Here is a 25,487-nt window from a genome sequence, read left to right as displayed (position 1 = left end):
CTGTTTGCTTGTTGTTTGTTTGAGGGTATGGTGTCTGTTGTTGTGATGGCAGCATGTGATTGTGTGGTGTTGCTGTTGGAAAGTGTGATGCTGTTTAGTGTTTTGTAAAGTTTCATGTTTGTTTTGTGGTCAAGTGTTTGGAGGTAAATTTTCCAGTTTAGTGTTTGCTGTTCTGATATTTTACTGTTTATCTGAGTGTTGAGTTCTTGTATTTGTTGTATGGTGTCTTGTGTATGGTGTGTTGGGGAGTGTCGCAGTGTGTCCCGTTGTCTGATGAGGCCTTGAATTTCTGGTGTGAAGTTGGGGTTGTGTCTCTTTCTGTTTCCTCTAGGGATGTGTCTTTTGTCTGCGTTTTGTATGATTGTATTGAAAGTGTGCACAGCGGTGTTGATGTTTGTGATGGGTGTACTGTTTACTGTTTCAAAATGATGTTCTGTTTCAGTTACAAAGGCCTCCCAGTTGGCTCTCTTATAATTAGTGTATGTGTGTTTGTGGTCAGCTGGGGTGATTCTGGTTTTGGTAGTGATGATGATTGGGAGGTGATCAGAACCTAGGGTTTTGACCACTCTCCATGATGTAGTGGGAGCGAGGTTTGGGGAGCAGAAGGTGATGTCTGGAGATGATGGGAGGAAGAGGGCTTGGTGTGGGATATGGGTATGTTGGTCTAGACTGTTTAGTATGAATAGATGATCTGTCTGGGATTGTAGTACCAGCCCTCTGTCTGTGCCAGGGTTGTTGACATGCCACGCCGACGACTTGGCGTTGAAATCACCATCCAGGATGATGTTGGGTATGTTAGTGATGTGGTGTATCTGTGGAGAGTAACTGTGTGGTACTGTGGGGGACGATTGGGGGGAAATGTATGTGTTAGCGATTGTTATGTGTGATTTGTTACCAGTGCATATTATAATTGATTGTATTTCTGTTGTGGTGTCATGTGGGGGGAGAAGTGACTTTGTGTGTGCACTGGTATCTGCAAAGTTGATGGATTTGTGTACCAGGGTGATGAGTCCACCGCCACCGCCATCGGCCCGCTCTTGTCGAATGGTGGTGAAGTTATGAAATGTTGGTGTTTTCTGTGCTCTGTGTAGTTTTGTTTCTTGTAAGATGGCAATGTGTATGTTCTGTTGTTTGATGAATTGTGTGAGTTCATGTATTTTGGTGTTTATGCCATCTATGTTTAACTGAAGGATGTTTTATGTTGTGTGTGCGATGTGTGTCGGCTGCTGCAGCACGGGGGGAAGGTGGTGTGGGTGGGGAGGAAGGGGTAGGAGGAGGTTGTGATGGAGGTAAGGGTTGAGGTGGATTAGGATGGGTTGGAATGGGAGGAGTTGGGGGACTGGATGGTGTGGGAAGGGTCCGTGGGTTTGGCTGTGGAGGTGTGAAGGAAGTAGGAGTAGGATTGGAAGGGGGGTTGATGGGTGGGGGGAAGGAGCATTAGGAGCAGATCCAGCTGTTTGTGTAATGTTTCCTGGATGCAAGTGTTGTGCAGGTGTAATGGGTCCAGTTCTTGCAGGAGTTGCATTGAACTGAACCCTTTGTCTGTTGGTTCGACGTGATAGGTTTTGAGCATGTGGGACATATGTATTTGTTGGTGGGTCCTGGACTGCTCTCAATGTCCCCGGCTAGAAGAAGTTGTCGAGAAATGACAGCCGGGGAGTCATTTCTCGGTGTAGAAAAAACGGTGTTGTTGTGTGTGTTGTGTTGGGAGATGTGGTACTTGCCCAGGCGATCGAAGCCACTCCCAGGTACTCGAGCCCCGTGAGGGGCCGGGGGGGTTTGCGGTGGTTTGGCCCCCATCCTGTCCTCCTCTTCTCTTCGACAGCCTCTGGGGGGTAGACCCATGGCGAACACGCCACCGGTCCAGGTCCTGTAAGTTGTGGTAGGTGGGGGTGCTCACCATCCACTCACTCGATGTAGTGATGCTGTCAGGTGTCTGCCATTTCCTCTCCTCCATCCTTCTTTCCATCCATCCTCTTCTGTCTTCCTTTCCTTCATTCTTTCCTTGCCCTTCTGCCTATGGGTAACTTTACACTCCCTCTTCTGTGTTTCTTTCCTTCATTCTTCCTCTTCCTTCTGCCTGTGGGTGACTACAAACTGAATGACAAACCTAATGGTTTCCTGTACACCAGGAAACCATTTACTATGTTGAGTGGTAACCATATAACCAGATTTTGGTGTCTGGTGGTTTAGTGGGTAATTATTGCACTCCAATTGGATTGAGCTGCTGAAGGTTATATCCAAGGGGTGGTTGGGGTTGATTGCTCATGTAATGCCCCTCAGGGATGAGCGAGGCTGGTCACTCTCATCTTAAATGTCGGGACCGGCTGCCTGGCCCTGGGATCCTGCGCTCCTAATGGGGCAATGTAGGATTGGATGATGGATGGATGAATGTAATGTAAGGAAAATAACATAAGAAATATGTGATTTACCTTAACTAATGTGACTGTGTGCAGCATGAGTATTTATTGTGCCTTATGCAAGTGTTTATAATGCCTTATACCAATATACTGTAATATAAAAAAAAATATGTGAAAATATGTAAAATTATCACGGAACTCCCAAATCGCATCATCATAGTTTCGACTTTGGTCACATTATGTAAACCAGGTTGCATTCCCATATTACAAGTATTCCAGGCATCAACCCACTCCACATCAAAATGATCTATCTATCCACATCAGCTGCTGGAGGTATCTGAAAGTAGCCATCTGATGCAAATCTGGGCATGCTGGGCAAAAACACCTGTTTTGGGGCAGAAAACAGCCAAGGTGAGCACTTTTACCATCACTTGGCTTATTTTAACCACTTTTCAGGTCTATTTAAAAAAAAAAAAAAAAAGGCAACACTGGGGATCACACAACCTCACAAACTCTCGGTACTGGGGACCAAAAGTCCAACAAAGGCTCTGGCATAGAACGGGTTAACTCATGGGGTCCGTGTGTCATGTACTGAAGACCACCTGGAGACGTCCAGGTAGCATGTACTGGTATACATTATCTAGTGTTTCACAGCATTGTCTGAATTATGTGCAGGTAATTACCACCACAGGCAAACACTGGCAACCCTCCTGCACGCATCCAAGTCACACTCCATTTACATGAATATCTCCATCATGGGTAGACCTACACAAAATGTTTTCCCTGTGTCTGGTGAGACGTCAGCCAGCCTGCCTCAAGGTCATTGCCATAGTGACCGCACTCCCCTGCTCACACCACTGCATACTCACACCACTTCTCAAAGCCTACACAGAAATGGTGTTTGTGGTTAACTGTGGTATTCCAAATTTTTTTTTTTTTTTTTTTTTGTGGAGGGCTAGTTTCAGCCTTACTTGTGCCACGGCACCTCAGCCATGCATATGGACACAGCCACAAAAAACACCAAAAGTTACCTCACTTCCAAAGGCTGTCTCACTGACTCTACACGCTACCGACAAAGTGAGACCATAAGATTGAAGTCGAAGGATTGGTGAGTATTATGACACTTGGCTTTTTATTTTTAGCTAAAAAGATATTATGATTTTTAAATCATAATATCTAATTTTCCAGAAATCCCCGACTGCGGGAAGGGTCAGTGGAAATAAGAGCCAGATGCCATGGATTACATGATCCTGTAGGTGCAGCGGCTACAAGGATATCAAGGGGTTCATGGAGGACGCGCATAAGGTACGAGGAATGTGGAAGGGGAAAGGATATTCAAGTTTGAGGAGGCAATGAAAGTGATTGTGTGCAACACACATTTTAGGAGAAGAGAAGGTAGGCTGATTGCGAATGAGTCTGGAGGAAACAGTAGCCAATTAGACTACGAATATTTCCTGGTCAGGAGGGTTGATAGGAGGTCGGCGAGAGATATTAAAGTTATAGTGAGCGAAGAGTATGTGCAGCAACACAAATTACTGATATGTGTCATGGTGCTTAAGGAGCAAGTGGTGAAGAGGAGGACCCATGCACCTAAGAGGAAAATATGGAAACTGAAAAAACAAGCAGTAAGGGATACCTTCTATAGTGAGATGAGTAGAGTGGTGGCTAAACAGGGAGCTGTTGACAGATGTGTTAATGAACTGTAAAGAGCTCTCAAGAACAATCTCCTTAGAGTTACTGATTCAGTGTGTGGATGGACAAGGGACCCCTCATGAAAGTGTAACATGGTGGTATGTGAGCTGCAGTTAAAAAGAAAACTTTTCTGGGAATGGAAAGGGGGTGGTAACAAAGATGAATATTTGGCTGCCATGCATAAGGCTAGAAAAGACGTGCACAGGGCAATGTGACACTCGGAGACCTTTACAGGATAACCTAAACAGAGCTGAATGGAAGAAAATATCTAAGGTGACACATCAGATGAAGAGGGAAAACAGGGATATCATAGGTGCGCAGTGTATGAAGAATGATGAAGCAAAGGTAATGGTGAACAGTGAGGATATTAAATATGCCTGGAGAGAGCATTATAACTGGTTGCTGAATGAGGAGTTTTATTGCAACAGGGAAGGTTTGGAATCAGTGGATCCAGTGTTTGGCCCTTGGCCTCTGATCGATGCTGCTACTAAGAGCAGGGGAATAAGCAGGATGCAGGTGGGGAAGGTGGCAGGTGTGTCTTGGTTGACTGATGAAAAGCTGAAGGCCACAGGAGATAAAGGAGCAGGGTTACTTAATGATCTGATATTTATGATTATATACGAGTGTGTTGTCTCAGATGATTAACTGAAGAGTGTGATTGTAAATGTGTACAAGGGGAAAGGTGATGCCCTACAAAGAGGAAATCACAGAGCCATAAAACTTTTGAACTAGATACAGAAGGTAATGGATAGAGTTCTAGAAGGTATGATTAGAAAAAGAATACTGATAGGATGTAGTATGGGTTTCTGCCAGGCAAAGAGACCACTGATGCCATATTCACTGTTCGACAGCTTCTCTGCAAAATACATAGAAAAGAAAAGGGATCTGCCGTGAAAAGATTAGTAAGAGAGGGTAAGAAGAGAGTGAATGATGAATTTGCAAGGAATTTGAGTGGAATGTGGAGTGAATGTAAGAAAATGTTCTGGCAAGAGGTAAAAACAGTTAGACAGGGTGATAAAGAAGTAAGTCGGGGAATGAAAGATAAAATTGGTAGATTGCCAGTGGAGAAGGGAGAAAAAGTGAGCAGATGGAGAGAACACTTTCAGGAATATATGAGTTTCTGGTCAAAATTTTTTTGAAGTAAGATACTTGTATGAGTAAAAAATTCAATCAATCAATCAATCAATCATTTCCTGTGGCACCCCACGGGATGCATAGGGTCTCAATGAACTCTCTCCACCAATATTTGTTTCTTGCCATCTCCCTCAGGTCCCACCAACACTCCTCTCCTGCTTCTTTTTTTCATTGTCCTCAACCAGGTTTCCCTCGGCCTACCTCTACCTCTTCTTCCTCTAGCAATCCACTCTGGCACATCCTGTATTAAACAACCTTCTTTGCTGTATATGTGCCCCAGCCACTTCCAGCGAGACAGTCTCACATATTCATTAACTGGTTCCACTCTCGTAATATCCCTTACTCTTGCATTTGTAACTCTGTCTTGCCACTTTACCCCAAGAATCCTTCTCAGTATTTTATTCTCAAATCCTAATACTTTCTGATCTGTTGCAATTGTACTGTACCATGACTCATGCCCGTAAATTAAAATGGGTCTAACCATGGACTTGTAAATTTTCACTTTAGTATGTACCGAAAGCATATTATTATTCCAAACAGATTTCAACATTCCAACAGCTCGCCAAGCCTGTCTAATCCTCTCCTCAATTTCATTGTTTAATGATCCATTAGATGATACAATCGTTCCCAGATATTTAAAGTTTTCTACATTCTTCACCACATTATTCCCAATTACACAATTGATTTGGTTCTCCACATTCATATTAATAATTTCAGTCTTTCCACAATTTATTACCAATCCCACTTTTTCTCCTTCCTCCACCAGACAATCGAGCACCCTCTGCATCTCGTAAATACTTCCGCAAATCAGTACAATATCATCAGCATAGTCCAAATCCATCAGCTTCTTATTTTCTATCCAGTTAATTCCTGCACCTGTTCTCCTTACAACCTTTTTCATAACATAATCCATAACCAAAACAAACAACAATGGCAAAAGAACTCCTCCTTGAATCACTCCTGACCTAACTTGAAATGGATCACTCAAAGAACCACCCACCATTACCTTACAAAAAGTACCTTCATGCAGGCTTCTAATAATATTTACAAACTTTTCTGGTATACCATAGAATCTCATAATTTTCAACATAGCTCCACGTGAAACACTATCAAACGCCATTTCAAAATCCACAAAACACATGTTAGGTGGCATTTTCATCTCATTAGCTTGTTGCATTAGATGCCTTACAATAAAAATCTGATCATTACAACCTCGACCCTTTCTAAATCCTGCTTGTTCTTCTCTTAAAATTTTATCAATTACTGGCTCTATTCTGTTCAACAAGATTTTGGAAAAGACTTTTGCAACTACAGGTGTCAAAGTTATCCCCCTCCAGTTGCCACACACACTTAAATCTCCCTTTTTTGGTATTTTTATAATCACTCCATTTTTCCACTCTTCTGGAATTCCACCATTATCCCAAGCCACATTAAAAAATTAGCTGAAAATAATTACGTCAACCATTATTTCCAAAACAATTGTGCAGAAAAATGAAAAAATAATAGATAAAGTAGCTGAAAAATCACGTGACTCTGAAACGGCCACTGATTGGTTGTGACGTCACTACTCACACTGAGGCAGTATTGTTTACATTTAGCCCATGCACTGTGCTTATATCTGACCTCCAAGAATGCCCAACGACAAGTGGAATAATTGATGGTGTTTCGTTGCAGTGTGTAAGTACACTGACAAAAGCACACCAGGGAAATTATTCCTCTATGTACCAGCCAATGACAATAAACGAATGCAGTGGTGACTGGCTACTCATTGGAAGTTCCTAGTACTGGAATGCAGTCTTTACCGTTGTGAAAATATTATACTTTTCACCATATACGTTCATATACACCTAATTATCTGAAATTCGGTAAAAAAAACTATGATTAATTTAACTATTAATAGAATATTAGGAATCAGAGTGAAAATGTGCTAATGTTAGCAGGTATTTCTACCTTACATCGCCAACACGCATTGATAGACTTGTTTTGCACAAATACTGAATTAAGTGCAAATAATGCATTTGTATTCGTTTTTAAAGGCTCCAACATGCTTGCATGTGTCGGCCTTGGTCACCTAATGACGGCTCTCCACGCTGCACGATCCATTGCAGCCTCCCTGTTCAGTCCCTTAACCCTGAGGTCACACTTAATGACCTCATCCCATGTCTTTCTCGGTCTACCTCCTCACAACCCCACCCCCAGTATTAACACTTCTCACCTTCCTCACCCAATTATCATCCCCCATCCTCTCCACATGTCCAAACCATCTCAATCTACCTCTCCTCATCACAACACCAATACACTCCAGTCCCATCCTACCTCTCAACTCTTCCATCGTAAACCCAGCCCCTTCAGGCCTTGGACGCAGGGACGCACTGCACATCCACCTAATCATTGTCATTTCTGTACATCTGAGCCAACGAATATCTCCCTCCTTCACTGCCCAGGTCTCACTACCATACAGCATTACACTCCTAACACATGCTGCATACAAAGACCCTTTAGCACGTAGGGAGAGTCCTCTCAATGTCAGGAGAGGCAAGAGCTCCCTGAACTTCTTCCAACCACTTCTCACTCTAGCCACAGAGTCTCCGGCACACAACATGTCTCCCAAATAACAAAACTCTTCCACACACTCAAGATTTTCACCAGCAAGTTCAATCCTTTCACGTCTGACAATCTCCACCTGCTCACTCCGACACGCCGTACACATAAAATTACGTATGAGTCTGGGGGAAATAGCAGTCAGATAGATTATATTCTGGTTAGGAGGGCCGATAGGAGGTTAGTGAGGGATGTTAAAGTTATCGGAAGTGAGGAGTGTGTGCAGCAGCACAAACTATTGATTTGTGATATGGTGCTTAATTAAAGAACAAGTGATGAAAAAGAGAACTTATGTACCTAGGAGGAAAATATGGAAGCTGAAAAACCAAGTAGTAAGGGATGCCTTCTATAGCGAGTTGAGGAGAGTGGTAGCTGAACAGGGAGCTGTAGACAGAGGCGTTAATGAACAGTACAGAGCCCTCAAGAACAATTTCTTGAGAGTTACTGATGTAACGTGCGGTTGGACAAGAGGACCACCAAGACATAAAGTAACTTGGTGGTGGGATGAAGGTGTAGAAGCTGCAGTTAAGGAGAAAAGAAGGCTTTTCCGGGAATGGAAGAAGGGTGATAGCAAAGAGGAATATTTGGCTGCCAAGCAGAGGGGTAGAAGAGAGGTATACAGGGCGAAGTCTGAGTCACAGAGACTATTACTTGATAACCTAAATCATGCGGAAAGGAAAAATATGATATTTAGGGTGGCAAGTCAGGTGAAGAGGGATAATTGGGATATTATAGGTGAGCAGTGTGTGAAGAATGATGAAGGAAGGGTAGTGGTGAACAGTGAGGATATTAAAGATGCATGGAGAGAGACTTATAACCGGTTGTTGAATGAGGAGTTTGACTGGGACAGGGAAGGTTTGGAGCCAGCAGATCCAGTGTCTGGCCCTTGGCCTTTGATTGATGCTGCTACTGTGAGTGAGGCAATAGGCGGATGAAAGTGGGGAAGGCAGCAGGTGTGTCTGGGTTGACTGCCGAAATGCTGAAGGCCTCAGGCCATATAGGGGTGAGGTTAGTCACTGACCTGATAAATAGGATTATTTATGAGTGTGTTGTCCCAGATGATTGGCTGAAGAATGTAACTGTAAATGTGTATAAAGGGAAGGGTGATGCCCTGGAAAGAGGAAATTATAGAGGTATAAAGCTTTTAGATCAGATAATGAAGGTAATGGAGAGAGTTTTAGAAGGTATGATTAGAGAAAGAGTGAATATTGATGAGATGCAGTTTGGGTTTATGCCAGGTAGGGGGACCACTGATGCTATATTCATTGTTCGACAGCTTCAGGAAAAATATTGTGGTAGGAGAAGGGATCTTTATTTTGTTTTTGTTGATTTGGAAAAGGCCTTTGACAGAGTCCCTAGAGAGGTGGTGAAGTGGGCAATGAGAAAGCTTGGCTTGGAGGAGTGGCTGGTTAGGGTGGTTATGGCTATGTATGTGGGTGCTCACACCCAAGTAAGAGTGAATGGAGATTTGAGTGATGAGTTTTCCGTGAATGTTGATATGCATCAGGGGTCAGTCTTGAGTCCCATGTTGTTTATCATGGTACTTGAAGCCTTAGGGCAACCTGCCAGGACAGCTGCAGGGATACCCTCCAACCGCGCCTTGGCACTGCAACTATCCCACCATTATACACCCACTGATAGGGCAGCCTCCTGGGGCGCTGCTCCCAGGTTCGGGCCCCTCTCTATTGGGTGGAAGCGGCAGCCTGGGAACCGCAATGCCCTGTACCCTCTAGCACAGGCCTGAGCCCCATCTCGCCCTGGACCCATGATCTATGCCAGCAGAACCCCTGCCACTAGGTAGCGGGGACAAAGTTTTCTGGCCGCATGCCCTTGCTGGCGCCAACCCCTGTAACGTAGTGGGATACGTTGTGTGAAATGTAAAGTGCATGTGGTGTAGTGATAGATAGTTAAATTAATAGGTTAAATTAATATTTATACAAAGCAGAAGTCTACCAAGGCAAGCTGTTGAGCTAAAGGAGAAACACTTTCGCTAATTTTAGTGCATTTTTGCTGTGAATCCGGATTTTTTAACCGCTAGGCACCAGGCATGGGTAGGCCTATCGATGTCCCAGAACCGGGTTATTTTCAGGATAATCAATTTTCCTCAAAATATTTTTTTTCATTACAAATCAATCACAAATGACAAAAAACACATAAAAAATGCATACTTATTCTCTGTTGGCGATTTGGAGGTGGTGGTGTGGTGTGAGCGAGCTGGTGTGTGGCGGCTGGGCTGAGCATGTTCAAGGTTGCGGTGGTGTGTTGGAGGGAGGAGGGATGATTACCTTGTGCCAAAATAAGTGTTGAGTGTGTCTTAATTTCTCTCACTACTTCACAGTGCCGTATGAACACAATATTACAACTAAAACAGCAAAATAACATAAGAAAGTAACTAATAAAGATTGGCTTATTTTACATTTTCCATGATACTTATTTTCTAAAAACTTTGTCTATTTAGGTATTCTCTATTATTTACACATTATTGCACTGTTTTTCGTAATTCATGACAAAACGATACTCACTAAAGGCTGGCTATGGTCAGTATAAGTGTACTCAAGCACTCCTGCACTCTCCCCCACACCCCTCAGGGCCCTCTAGTAGCCCTCCCCACCAACACACCCCACCCCACCCCTCCCGACTCCTACCCCTACTCTGAACCATTGTCAGCTGGTTCCAAGGCCGCACTCTCCCTATGCCGGCCTCCCACCACTCTCCGCCACAGCCCTCCTCCCTGCAGGGCTGCCCTCCAACCCCCCCCCCACCCCCTCCCCTTGCCAGCCAGCATGACCCTGTGCACGAGCCATGCCGGGACAATACTATGAGTCCATATGGTGCACTACTAAGTTCAAACATGCCCGCGAAAAATTAAAACGTCATATAACATGGACCGTAGGCCTCTACCAACACGTCATATGACATGGACTGATGCCTAGGGGTTAAGAACAAAATTAAATACAAAAATCTGACTGGATTTCAGATAATTAGGTGAGTATGAACCTATATGGTGATAAAATCTATAACACTTACCAATTAAAAGTGCCGATTTGGTGCTGATTCGGTAAATGACCGCTGATTCGGTATTCCATCGCACATTCCAGAAGGTACTTTACAATCAAGGTCAGAGTCACTCACTGAAACTGTTCTTTCAGAAAACTAATAATGAAGAGGCCAAATATTAAATATTCATGAGCATAATATCATTATAAACTCACAAGACATACTTCACGCCATACATTAAACACTTTCTACCTCATGAGCTACGAGCACCGCTTGGGAATGGTGTAGCTGTATGCTACTTCTGGTCGATTTCACCACAATTTACTTACCCAACAGGTACCATCCATTTACACCATGAAATGTATTCTTCACAACATACCTGAAGGGGGTAGTTTGGATCTACAGTGGCCATGTAGGTACAACTATTATTTCTGTTACTGGTAAAGTATTGTGTGATGGACTGGAGTGTCGTCTGCAGTATGAATACTGACGTCGTCGCCAACATGGCGGCTGCTTCCCTCCAGCCACAAAGAATTAAAGTTATCACGTCTTGATCAGTGCAAATGATAAATTAAATGAAAAGATACATATACCGTAAGCGTCTAAGTACAGTAATCCCTCCAATATCCGATGTAATAGAGCCAAAGGCATGTCCGGATAGTGATCCTGTCCGGATATTGGGCCCCAGCCTCCTGGACTTGTACTTATGGACCCTAACTCAGAAAAAAACCTATACAACTCCCTCTGGACATGCATTGCACCTATTTAAGACCCAAATCACACCAATAAGGGACATAAAAGAGTGAAATAAATGCAAAAGAACCATAAAATGAGGTTTTAGAGGTGAGTTTATACAATACAGTATTAAACATTCTGGGTACTTACAAGTCCCTGGCTCCTGGACTGGTTTGAACCACCAGTTTGCAGTCCACAGTTAATCCTCTGCACTCTAAATTCTAATTTCTTAACACTGCACGACACTGTAAATTCCCGTGTGTTCTAGTGGCGAGGTATTGCAGTTTATTCACTGTTTATTCACAAAAAACAAGCATCTGTGGCTTGCACTGCTATAAGCATCTGCTCTCGATCGGAGTTAGACTGTGACTGTTGATGATGGCGGGGTAACAGAGTTGCCAGATCGCAACGGCCACCACATTACCAAACTCCTCAATTTTCATTACCATTTTTAATTTTCATTACCAAATTCGTAAAGCGAGCATCTATTCTTCACTAATTATATACACAAGTGGAAATACATGTAATCACTCTTCTTATAATTAACAGTATGTTGATTATTATCACACTATTTAGGCTATCACATTAATCAGAGAGAGCAAACAATCCACCATCTCCATCCTGTGTATCCTCATACATGTGAAAAATCCATTTGGTAATGCATTATTCTGATTCATTACCAAACGAATTTTTCATTACCAAATTGGCCCACACCTGGTAATGAAAAATACCAAATGGCAACCCTGACAGGGGAGGGGGGAGGCGGGAGAAAGGAAGGGGTGAAGGGACCATGGTGTAACAGCTGTTTGGCGCCACGCGGCAATTTCAAATTACGGGTGGGAAAAAAGTCAGATTTTTTTCGAATTTTTTGCGGTTTTTGGCCCATTTTGGGAATATTGGATCCCGGGACGATTATGTCCGGTTAATGGGGATGTTCGGATATTGGGCGTTCGGATATTAGAGGGATTACTGTACATGGAAGAGTGCACTTGTCATGTTTGTTGTTGGACTGTTGACTGAAGAAAATGAAAGTAATACGAGTATATATGACTGGGGGAAGGAGGGAGGTGAGAAGAGAGGAGGAAATCAGTAAGATGGAAGTAGTGGAAGTAATGATGAAAGTCAAAATGGGGAAAGCCAGATGGAGTGTGTGGTGAAATAATGAAGCATGGGGGAGAGATGGTAATAGAATGGATATGGAAGATGTGCAAATTGGCCTGGGAGGATGGTAGAGTCCCAGAGGACTGGAAGTCAGGAATAATTATTCCCCTGGACAAAGGAAAAGGGGGAAAAAAAGTGTGTTGTAATCATAGGTGCATTTGCCTTCTAAGTGTAATAGGAAAAGTTAATGGTAATAAATTTACTGACAAAGTTGGGGAAATAACAGAAGAAATAGTTGGAGAACAGGGAGGTTCTAGGAACAGAAGAGGTTGTGTTGTGTAGATCAGATCAGATATTCATTCTTGGGTCTTTACGAGGAAATGATTCTAGAGATGGGAAAGAAGTTGTATGTGGCCTTTATGGATTTGGAGAAAGCATATGACAGGGTGGATAGACAAGAAATGTGGAAAGTATTAAGATTATATGGAGTAAATGGGATGTTGGTGAATGCTGTGAAAAGTATGAATGAGGGGGCAAAGGCAGCAGTGTGTGTGGATTGCGAACTGAGTGAATTTTTCTATTCGAATGCTGGATTGAAACAGGGATGTCATGTCCCCATGGTTGTTCAATCTGTATATGGATAGGGTTATAGAAGAGATTAAGGTAGGGCAGTGGATGTTGGAGCTGCCCTACTGAGTGAAAGCAGTGTTTTGAAACTCCCTGTACTGTTGTTTGCAGATGATACATAAAAAACAAAAAAAAGGCAGACATGCACAGACAAGCAGCCTCCCAAGCAAGCTGGAACATGTTTGACTGTGTGTAGTTGATGTATTAAGTAGATACTTATGTAATATATAATATTGTTGCATGAAAATTATGAACAAATAATCACCATCCATCCATCATCCAATCCTATGTCACCCCACTAAGGGGTATAGGAACCCAGGACTTGGCAAGTTGGTCTTGACATTTAATATGAGAGTGACCAGCCTCATTCATCCCTGAGTAGCATTATGTGAGCAAAAAACTCCAACCACCCCTTGGATATAAACCTACACATGCTCAATCCAACCGGAGCACCTTAACCCCTAAAACGCGGCTGTGTACGCGCGATCCCCCCCCCTGTGGCGGGGTTGTAGCGGGGTCTGAGTACCTGTGGAAAAATATTAGCCAAAAATCATAGATTAACCCTAGAGCATTAAAATTTTTATGGCATATATTACTTACATTCAGCTATCTCCTGAGCCACATGTTGAGCCTTCGTTGACTACCCAAGGACTTGTGAAGACTTGCAAAGTTGGGTAACAAAGTCTTCACTCTCACACCTCCAGAAACCCGGTTTTCTTTCTACCACAGCCTCAATCTGTCACAGTACACTTTATACAACAACGTACAGGTTGTTTGGAATCCGTATTTGTAAATAAGAACTGAAAATAAGGCTAAAATGGACGGAGCGCATGGCCGACATGCAGCGCAGTGGCGATCTTCCCGTCAATATTGTCACATTTGCCTTTTCTCGGCAAAAAACACGTATACTCCTTTTTTTTCCATCATAGGACTTCGCAAACGTTTGCCTGTCACTATTACGGTAATAAAAATCAATGTCACTGCCAGTATTGTGGACTGGGAATGAGGAAGACCACCGCGGCGCGAGTTTATTCAGCCTTACGGCAGGCACTTTATTCTCGCTCCTGTCGGCCACTCGCACTTCATTTCTATCGCTCACTTTCACTGTATCTTTTTTTTTTTTTTTTTTTTTTTTTACCTTATTCATCAGTGTCACTGTCCAGTGTTATAAAAATAATATTTTATACACAAAAAACTTTTACTTTCAGAACATAGAATAGGAAAATATGCTTTTATCTTTTTACACTGGAGTGACTGTCACTCGCAATACTTATATGATTACTACGTACAATTATTTACAACAAAAAACACTGTAACTGTCAGTGCTTTTACAAGTACATACACTAATTTACACTCATCAGGCTGTCACTGTCAGCACGTAAAAGAAAACTAAACAATATTATCACTGTCACTCTCAGTATTTTTCCCAATATTTTTACCCTTATTTTCAAAATCTACTTAGGCTGTGGTAGTCGAAAAAACACGGGTAAGCACAGAGGGAACTTGCACTCTTTGCACTGCAAGGAGGTGCGCCTAAAAGTTCTTTCCTGCCTGGTAGTGTGGCTGCACACATGACACCTCCTCAGTGCTTTCCCCCTCTTTGCAGTGGCTGGCAGTGGCTCCAGGCGGTGTCGCTGAAGGTAGGCCATACACTGTAGGCGGTCTGGAGGTGTGTGAGGGTGGCGTTTTGGACCTGTTGAAAGCACCTGGCCATTACGCTGAAGCAGCTGGTAGACACAAGTCTTGGAGAATCTTCTGAGAGAGTAGTTGGCTGGCTTCCTGTTCTTGATTTTATACAGGATGAAGGCGTTCAACATGCACATGTCAATCAAGTGCAAGAACACCTTCCTGTACCAACGACGATTTTTCCTCAGACAGTCAATCTCTCCAATCATCATATCCGACTTGTCCACCAGCCGCATATTGACGTTATAGTCAATTACAGCATCAGGCTTCATCACAGGCTCGCCAGTCCTTCTGTCGACCTTCCCTGTTGCCAGCATTTCACCCTTGTGTACTGTGGTGAGCATGTTCACGACTCTCTTATCATGCCACCTGATCGCAAGCATCTTGTCAGATTTCTTCAGGTGCACGTCTCCCCGCTTTGACTTTTCAGCCTCTGGGAAGGCAGGGTAATGTGCCCTGTTACTTCTGACAGTGCCACAGGAGCCGACGCCGTGTTCAGAAAGGTACTTGGCGAGTTTTGGAGCTGTATAATAATTGTCCGTATACAGGACATGATTCTCGCCAAAGTACTTTTCCAAAAGCACTTTCACCACAGAACCAGAGAATCCAAGGGGGTCAGTCTTATCCAAGTCGACATTGCTGGCGGTGTAGATGACGAAGTCAAGGATGAACCCCGTCTTGCAGTCGCACAGCACGAAAAACTTGATTCCAAAGCAGTGGCGTTTGCTTGGAATGTACTGGACGAACCGAAGACGGCCCCTGAACAATACCAAAGACTCGTCAATCACGACTTTCTTGAAAGGGCGCAAGAACCTCGTAAACTTATCTTTGATCATGTTCAGGATTCCCCTCACTTTCCATAATGGGTCAGTTTGGGAAGGCTCATCATTATTCGCGAAGTGAAGATAAGTCATCAGCTGCCTAAAACGATCGCGGCTCATGTATTTATTGAATACTGGTGTTGGGCACAGCTCGTCGGAACCCCAGTACTCTTCCAACTTATGCTTCCAGTTGTGCGGCATAAGCAACATCAAGGCAATAAATACAAAAAGCTCGCGGATCGTCAAAGGCACCCATGATGCCATCCGCGACGTGGATGGCGTCGCAGCGAATTGGCGCACATTGCCCCTCGTACCCGTTGGTCTCGGTACAGATGTGCTCCATAACCTCGTCGTCAAGGAAGGCCAACAGGTAGTCAACACATTCACCATCGTCGTCCACAGGGAAGTCAGCCTGAAGTCCACACTCACTTTCGTCAAAGGGCAGATCTTCAGGCACAAAATCTGATCCCTCTGACCACACAAAAGCATCTAAAGTTCCCTGCCTAGGCTGGGAGGTGCTTGGGGCGGCGGGGGGTGAGGCAGGTCGTGTGGGAGTGGGTGAGGCAGGCTGGGCAATAGTAGGTAAGGGAGAGGTTATCCCAGGCCGTGTTGGTGTTGTGGTGGTGGTGGTGGTGGTTGGAGGGAGATTATCGCTTGGGTCAAGGTCACCCGCGGTGGCGTGACTCCTGAGTTGCCTAGGGGACTTAACTTTACTGACACGAACACTAGGCCTACGATAACCTCTCATACGTAACATTGCTCGTCTACTTCCCTTTCTCGGTGGTGATGGAGACTCCGATGACTCAGGAGACAGGACAGCAGACGAGGAGGACGAGAGAAGAGGGCTGGGAGAACGTGGCGGGCTTGCAGTGGTGTGGCGTGGCGTAGTGGACAATGGCGGTGCACTGCTGTCTCCGCTCCTCTTCCTTTTCTCTCCCTTTCCATATTCGAGGCCCCTTTTCACCGGGGCCTTCCCTGTAGAGGTGCTGGGCACAGTCACAGTTTCCTCGGGCACAGAAATCATCACTTCAGGGGCTGAATCAGCACTCGATTGTGTCTCTGATTCAGCCAGGCTAGACAAAACACCCACTGCCACTGCCGTAGTCCATAGAGGCTTTCAACAGTTCAGATGCTATGGCCGAGTCACTTAGCCCCTTGGTAGTCACTTGTAAAGTTTTGAAGGGCGTAGAGGTAACAAAACCCTTTTTCGGAGGGCTAGAAGGCACGGAACTAGAAGAGCTAGAGCCTGACATGGTGTCACCGTGGCAGATTTGCGTGGACTGACGCTAGTCTGGGGCAAACCGCGCGAAAAAATGACAGTGTGACAACTGGGGAAACAAGCGTTTCCCAATAGCAAAAAGTGCTTGCGAGATGACGGCGCAGATTGACACGTATCAGCCATCCGCGCGTTGCCATATCGCACGACGAGGGAGGGCCGCGCATCAGTGCGTCCGTGGGTAAAAAAAATGAGACTTGGCAACAACCGAGGTCAGTAGTACAAAGGTCAAGTGTGCTAAAAGTAGCTCACGGGTGGCGGGACTGAGAGACAATACCAGCTTGAGCCTGCTTGCCCGCGGTTATTCAAAATTAACTCAAATCACAAACGCGACGACCCGCCGTTTTGCCCTTTGGGCCGACCGTCGCAAAAGCGACGATCCGCGTTTTAGGGGTTAATTACCCACTAAACCACCAGGCACCATAATTTGGTTATATGGTTACCACCCAGATTGGTAAACGGTTTCCTAGTGTACAGGAAACCATTTGGCTTGTCACTCAGTGTGGAGTCACTTAACAGCAGAAGGAAGAGGAAAGAATGAAGGAAGGAAAGACAGAACAGGGTGTGTAGAGTCACTCATATGCAGGAGGAGGAGGAAAGAATGAAGGTAAGAAATACAGAAGAGGAAGGATGGGAGAGAGGAAAAGGCAGACACTCAAAGTAGCACTACATCGAGTGAGTGGATGGTGAGCACCCCCCACCTACCACAATACATATACAATAATCCCTTTAAGACCCAGAAGCCCAAGTCCCGGACACCCCAAGTCCCGGACATTTTGAGCATGAGTCCAAAAATGGCCAAAAAATGTCAAAATACAGAAAAAAGCCAATATGTGTTCATCCCTACTTTAAATTTGCCATGTGGTGACGAACAGCTGTGTTTTCGTGTGCAGTTCCTCCGACGTCTGCTACAGTGTCCCTGCATCTTCCCCAGTTCCTGCCTACCTGCCGTCGTGACTGCACGCTTGTCGCAATGGCTGCCCACGTGCTCATTTTTGTAAACAGTGAATAAACCGCAATATCTCGCTACTAGACCACACGAGAATTTACAGTGTTGTGCAGTGTTAAGAAATTAGAATTCAGAGTGCAGAGGATCAGGTGCAGAGTGCAACACTGGCATGTTGCAACTGGCATGGCACACGTAAGAACAGAATGTGCAGTGTTAAACAATTATAATTCACAGTGCAAAGGATTAAGTGCAGAACAACACTGGATTAATGTACGTGCTTCAAGGACACCTTCACCACTGTCAAAGCCATAGAGGAGGCGGGTTAATCTTCGTGATGGTCACAGACATGTCGTAAGTACCCTGTACACTGCTAAATATTTTCCATACTCACTTCTAATTTCTCATTATCTGGTTCCTTTGCATTTATTTTACAGTTTCTGTCCATTATTTGTGTGAATAGAGTCTTAAATAGGTATTGTGCATGTATGGTAGGGAGTTATTAAGGTGGATTTCGAAGTTAGGTTGGGTTGGGGTCTATAAGTACCTGTCTAGGGGCATTTTTCCCAAGTCCCGGATATGCCTTTGTCTCTATTACGTCGGATCTTGGAGGGATTACTGTAATCACAATAATCATATTCAAATAACTGATTATTATAATCAAATTTTTGTATTATGATTATGATTATGGCTTTAATCTTTTATTAGACTATGCTTATGATTTTATCAGTTTTCAAAAAATGGATTACGATTTGATTACAATTACATAATCACCGCCATGGATTATGATTTTCTGATTAATAATCATAATCATGCCCATGCTGCTGTACATAAAACAATCAACCATACAAACATTATCAAGGACATCCCATCTCCAGAGATTCCATCACCAGCAATAAAGAAACACATATTACTTGCTTCATGCGCAGGGAAATACAACACTTTGATCAGAACAATACATCATAAGCCCCCATTCCTGCCATTCACCCATTGAAGGTGTCCTTCAATAGCTATGATCAAGTTCATATAGCTTGGCTTGGATCAGGACATCATCCAGCCCTCACCTATCTGCTTAATATGGGCTGGTTGAAATCACAGATGACACAAGCCCTGCTTGTAGAATAGCCCCACACAACATGATACACATTATGGAACATTGCACAGCACATACCACACTTACAAGCAAACAAAATAATAGTGTAGGGAACTTAAGGAACAACTTCATACAGACAGTTGCTTGACTATGGCAGATGGATTTGCTTGATCACGTGGGCTGGGTTTGATCAATCGCAGCTAAATTCTTTGTCTGCACTTTTTAGCAAATCTGATTACACCCTATAAAACTTTTCTAAATGAAAATCACCATAAAAATAATAAAAATTAAATGAAAACCTTTTTCCCTACATGAAAATAATTGTGACTTACCTGGAATCAAATGACCAGTCGAAGCAGGAGGTCATACCTGTGGCACCAGTATACACTCGCTCCAGCACAAATGGATCAAACACCCTCTTCTTGACACAAGGAGCCTCATACACAAACACTGAATGTATACAATGGAAATTTCTTAGGACTACATTTATAAACTCTCCTAGTATAAATCTGTATTGAAGACTGGTTGTACAGTCATTGAACTTTACTCATACAGTTACCAAACCCTTCACAACCAAACTAAAGTGAATGTTTAAAGGACAAAATATGAAAAGCAACGTGATCAGTGATACAGCAATACATGATTATGGATACTTACTTTATGGTCTTATACAAATAAAATTCTTACAATAACTGTTACTGTACAACTTATGCAAAGAGATAGTCAAATTATACAAACATTCCCAGAAGCACCATTTCCCAAATTGTTCCACAGACCTTTTTCTGGTTATTACTGGCTATGTGCAAGGACAAAAATCTTGCCTTTTGTAACATGCAGCATACACTGCAGAAAATGCAAAATACTATAATATAGGAATAAGAGATGCAATAACAGGCACAAAAAAGAAATTATAAGTCAGTGAATGATGGAAAGACATCTTTATATCACATTACAGTGCAAACCCTCAAATCTGAAATGCTTGCTTCCAATGCCTTAACAGAAAATAAATATTTTTTTAAGTGGAATTATAATGATAACTAGACAAAATCATGTAGAATGGTCTAGAGTACTATGAAGAGATAAGTACACTGAAGTACCTTACATTAATAATTAGCATTTATACATGTCTAAAACAACTTTGTGTAGTAGTAGTTGTAGTAGTTCCCTAGGCAGTCTGGCTGAACAGCCCCAAATCCCTAAGGAAGGCCATGGCCGAGACTGGGATTTCCCACACAGCTCGCAAGGACTGTATGTTGTGTTGTTGGTGCAGGCATTTGTGTGGAATGCAGTCTTCCATAATGTGCTTAATAGTATGGGGTGCTGTGTTGCATCCTGGACAGTCATCAGTGAGGAGTCATCCAACCTCTTCTGATAACTCAAGAGGGCTGGATGATGCCCACATCTAAGCCTGGCCAGGTGGACCCTGTCCTCACAAGGGAGATAGGATTCAGAAGGGTGGATATCAGGAGGCCGTGCATGCAGCTGTGTGTTGTTTCTGAATGACTGAATGGAGCGGCGAGTGATTTGAGCTTCTAGAAGCTGGTCTGAGGCAGGTGAGGGGGGGGAGAGATGACAGTATTTGTGTATGATATCCTGTGCTGGCCATTCTTTTGATGTTCTTTGGTGTGTGTGGATGTGCTGCAATGTTGTGCAGTGGATGGTGTGGGTTTGTGGAGGCTGTGGCAAGAATTTGTGTGCCTCTCATGTCTAGATGATCCTTGACTGTGAGGACTTTGTTTTCTTGGTGTAGGTGGTCTGTAGGTGTAGTAGCTGTGCAGTCTGTTCTATATGGTCTGTAGGATGTTGTAGTGTGTTTCAGTGAGGTTAGATGCCCAAGCAGGGCTTGCATACTTCATCTCTGAATGCACATATTGTTTGTATACTGTGGTGGTTGTTTCTTTGCTGTGTCCGAATGTTGGTAAGGGCAAATAACCTTAGGGCATTGTGTCTTGGTGTTAATTTTTCTTTAATGTTTGTGATGTGCTGTTTAAATGACACTGATGTACTGTATGTTACACTAAGGATTTCATGTGTGTGTGTGTGTGTGTGTGTGTGTGTGTGTGTGTGTGTGTTTGGTAGGGGGGTATTGTTTATGATGAGGTGTGGAATAAGACTATGTTCTGCTGTCCAGTTTGTGAGAAGGGTCACTGCAGATTTGGCTGGAGATATTTTGAGTCAATTTGTGGTGAACCATTTGTGTAGTGTGTTTGAGGTAAGGTTAGAGGATGTGTGTGGCTGTGTTTGCATTTTGTGTACATGTGAGTGTTATGTCATCTGCATAGGAAGCTATCTGTATTCGTGGTGTGTGGGGTGTGGGCATGTTGTGCATGTATAGGTTAAAAAGTGTAGTGAACAAAACACTTCCTTGAGAGATGCCATTTGTGAAGTTCCTGATGTTCGATGACTGACCGGCAAATGTAACATGTGCACATCTGCCTGTTAAATAGTTTGCCAGCCATCTTTTTGTGTTACTGTGCATGTTTGTGTTGAATATTTTGTTTGTGAGGTTGTGGCGGGGGATGGTATCAAAAGTTTTGGTAATGTCTAGTGTGACTAGGAGTGTTCTGTGTTCAAATACACACTTATTATAAGAGGACATGTGATATCAACAGCCCTCTATAGCATGAAATATATTTTAGAAAGTGGATGATTTGGGGAATTGGATGTTTTGGTTTTGGAGTTCATAATGTACTTAAACTTGTAAATCTTTGTATAGATTTCACTTTAGTCACTTTATTTGTTATCTCTCCTACCTAAATTCACCCTATTTCTTATGAACCAAGCTCAACAAGTATCAAGTAACCATACAACAAACACCTTCCCATCATCATAATGCAACTCGCCACACAACCAACTCACACTGGAAGCCACACCAATTTCAGTTATATCAAAGCTCCCATCACTTCCTCACAGCATATTTCCATCCATGGAATTATCCCAGCCTCCTGGTCCCCCGTCTGACTTTGAGTTAGTTGTTTTACAGGAAGGAGCACTAACCCTCTTCAACCCACCTGCTGACATATTGGGAACATATATGGGTTTGTTATATGGTTACCACCCAGCACTGTACATGCTTACCTGGCAGTATGTCACTCAATGTAAAACTACCTGAGATGGAAAGAAGAGTACTGAAAAGTGACAGGAAAGATGAGAGGTACAGGATGAGAGGAGGGCAGACACAGCAAACACAAAAAAGAATGATAAAGATGACGGAGGAAGTAGGCAGCACTACATCAAGTGAGTGGATGATGGTCACCACCTCCCTGGTAAATATCATAATTTGTTCATCAGTTATCTTCGTTTCATAAATAACGCTTGTTCTCTACAAAAAAAAATGACCAATCGTTAGTTTTACTTTTTTACGATTAACACCGACAAGGAGCCAGAATGTGCTGGTGCTGTGCACCCTGGGGGGAGAGAATCAGTTCTGGCATTCACCTGGGGGCCAAACCTTCTCGTACTTCCCAGCACCTGGTTGTGGAGAAAGACCTGGCTAAGGGATTATTCACCACAAAGAGGTGCTGATTTCCAACGAAGTGCATGTACTATACCTGTCGGATGGACCCACGAAAGCAGCAGCTTAGCTGTGGTCAATGGGTCTGCTCAGCCAGACTGCCTTGGGTTAAGTAAAAACAACAACAACATGACTCTTACATCAACTTTCTTCACCTCTCACTTTCCTTAGTTTCTTTCACTGATGATTATAACAAGCAACTGCTCACCTCCATTTCTTTTTGTTACAGCAAAGTGCTTTCCATCTGGACTGAAGTGGATACTCCTGATGTGGCCATACAAGGATTTGCGGTAAATCACGCTCCGAAAATTCAAGTTTATGACGTGCAGTTCACCATCTAGTTGGAAGACAGAGTATTGAATAAGTATAATGATGAAATTAATGACACAGTAACATCTGGGTGCCAATACAAAACTAAGCTATGGAGGACACATCATAGCTAAGAAAAAATACTGCTTAGATGCCATGCTAAAGTACTTCTGGTGCATCTAAACGATGCTTTTTTATTGTTATTTCATGCAGCTACTAAAGGATGGATGAATCACTCTTGCATGTACAAGGAAGATCCTATAATGAGGTCCCTGGCGGGAATGTCCCTTCCCACACCGACACAGGTGAGGTCAGACAGGAATTACACCTGACCTGTCTGGTAATGTACCCCATTTCCCCCTTGGGGAATTCCCCACTTACAATCCTCCCCAAACCACCTCACCTTTGCCCCACCCTCCCACTCACACACGCATAAAAAGCAGCCCTTGCATTGAAATGTCATTCGCTCTCTCTATCTTGACCACTGAAGATGGTGGCAGTGTTCACCCTGCTTGGTAAATATATTCTTCGTCTACAAGTGTGGGTTTTATTTAGCGTCTAGCTACTAAAATACTCATAAACTTTAAGGTCATTATAAAAATTGAATTGAAGTCAGCTGTAGTAGGGTAAATTTTTACCAGCAGGAAATACACAGTACAGTAAAAGCTCGAATAACCAGCATCCGATGCATTGGCACATCAGTATAACCGGAACACAAATTCGATCCGGAATGGGGTCGAAAATATTCCAGATACCGGACTTTTTTTGGTACTGTAGTGTACACTCACGATCACCAATTTCTGCTCAGGGGTGCCCCTTTTGTACCCCCATATACCCAGGGAAGACGGGAGGGGGGGACAAAACGAGCTCCACCAGCCTCTACCCCAGCTCCCAACTCTCCCCTATACCCCTACCCTTCCCAGCCCCCCATTTGTCATTCTTAACTGGCAGTTACATCTCAAGCTAACCACATACATTACACTCATAGTCACATTACTAATACACAAATATTAAACACTAGGATATGTAAAACGTATATAATATGACTGTGAACACGCTGCAGCAAGAAATTAATGCATTATAACATTGACAGTAAAACAAAAACGTTAACAATGGCCATCCCAGGCCTCATGCGTTGGGTGTTCGCATGCGTCCGTGTCTGTGCCAGCGTGTTTGGGTGTGTTTATGTCTGTGTTTTTCATTGTGTGTGTGTGTGTGTGTGTTCTTACCTAATTGTATCTTTACAGGAATGAGTCAAGCTTGTACTGTCCCGTGTCTTAAACCATATTTATCGTACATATCCTTAAAATTTGTGAATTGTTTTGGCACACACTATTTCATTCGGTAGTGCATTCCATTGATCAATTGCTCTGTTTGGGAAACTGAATTTCCTTACGTCTTTATCACCTCTCTTCTTATGCAGTTTTTTGCAGTGTCCTCTTGCTGATGCTTCTCCATATGTTAAGTAATCATTTATGTCTATTTTCTCCTTTCCTGATATGCACTTATATAGCATTATCATGTCATCTCTTTTCCATCTCTCCTGTAGTGTTGGTAGATTCAGTTTATTTAGTCTTTCTTCATAGCTTAGGTCCCTTAAGCTTGGTATCCATCTTGTAGCGGCCCTTTGAACTTTTTCAATCCTGTCTATATGCTTTTTGAGATGAGGACTCCAGACTACTGATGCATATTCCAGGGTTGGTCTAATGAATGATGTTATTATCCTTCTTAGCATGTCTTCATTTATGTATGTGAATGCTATTCTCATATTTGCAAGTAGTGTATACATGTTCCGTACTTTCTCGCTGATGTGGTCAGCCGGAGATAGTCTGTTATTCATAATCACACCTAGGTCTTTCTCTCTTTCTGATGTGTATAAGGTTTTATTTCCTAACTTATAATCGCAATCAGGTCTTTTTCCACTTTTACCAAACTTGATTACATGACACTTGTCCATATTGAATTCCATTTGCCATGTACTACTCCATTCATGAAGTTTATTTAATTCTTCTTGTAGCTCTTTACAAGAGTCTGTGTTAGTAATTATCCTTTGTATTTTTGCATCATCTCCAAACATATTCAGATAGCTCTCATTTCCAGTGTTACTGTTTATATCATTTATATACACTAAAAACATGATTGGTGCCAGCACTGAACCCTGTGGTACTCCACTAGTTACTTCTTTCCATGATGAGTAGTTTCCTCTTAGTACTGTCCTCATTTCTCTTTTTATAAGAAAATCTTGCATCCAGCAAAAAAGTTTGCCTCGAATTCCTCCTTGATGGTACAGTTTCCATAAAAGTCTTTGGTGTGGTACTGTGTCAAAAGCTTTCTTGAAATCTAAATAGATACTGTCCACCCATCCTTCCCTTTCCTGTATTGTGTTTGTTACTCTGTCATAGTAGCTCAACAGATTAGTAACACATGATTTGCCTTTTCTGAAACCAAACTGTCTTTCTGTTATCATACTGTGTTCTAGACGATTTACCCAAGCTTTTCTTATAAGTTTTTCTAATACCTTGCTTACGACACTGGTCAGTGATACTGGTTGGTAGTTGAGTGGATTTTGTCTATTTCCTTTCTTGAATAAGGGGA

General features: G+C 43.1%; 1 protein-coding gene across 1 annotated transcript in view; it reads right to left on the bottom strand.

Annotated features, from left to right (window-relative positions):
- The window catches only part of LOC145414694 (periodic tryptophan protein 2 homolog), a 632,863-nt gene that overhangs the window by 580,096 nt on the left and 27,280 nt on the right, over positions 1-25,487 (bottom strand). Inside the window, exons 3-4 of the mRNA XM_080284215.1 lie at positions 22,792-22,920; positions 19,402-19,519 (exon numbers count right to left, since the gene is read on the bottom strand). Of these exons, the coding sequence (XP_080140341.1) occupies positions 19,402-19,519; positions 22,792-22,920 (247 nt within the window). The remainder of the gene's footprint in view (positions 1-19,401; positions 19,520-22,791; positions 22,921-25,487) is intronic.

Source organism: Coenobita brevimanus, chromosome 100 (genome assembly GCF_032717465.1).
Source record: "Coenobita brevimanus isolate Jiangsu-jjx chromosome 100, ASM3271746v2, whole genome shotgun sequence".
In the NCBI taxonomy this organism is placed as follows: Eukaryota; Metazoa; Arthropoda; class Malacostraca; order Decapoda; family Coenobitidae; genus Coenobita; species Coenobita brevimanus.
The sequence above is the reverse complement of the archived record's forward strand: the minus strand, read 5'-3'. Positions and strand labels throughout refer to the sequence as shown.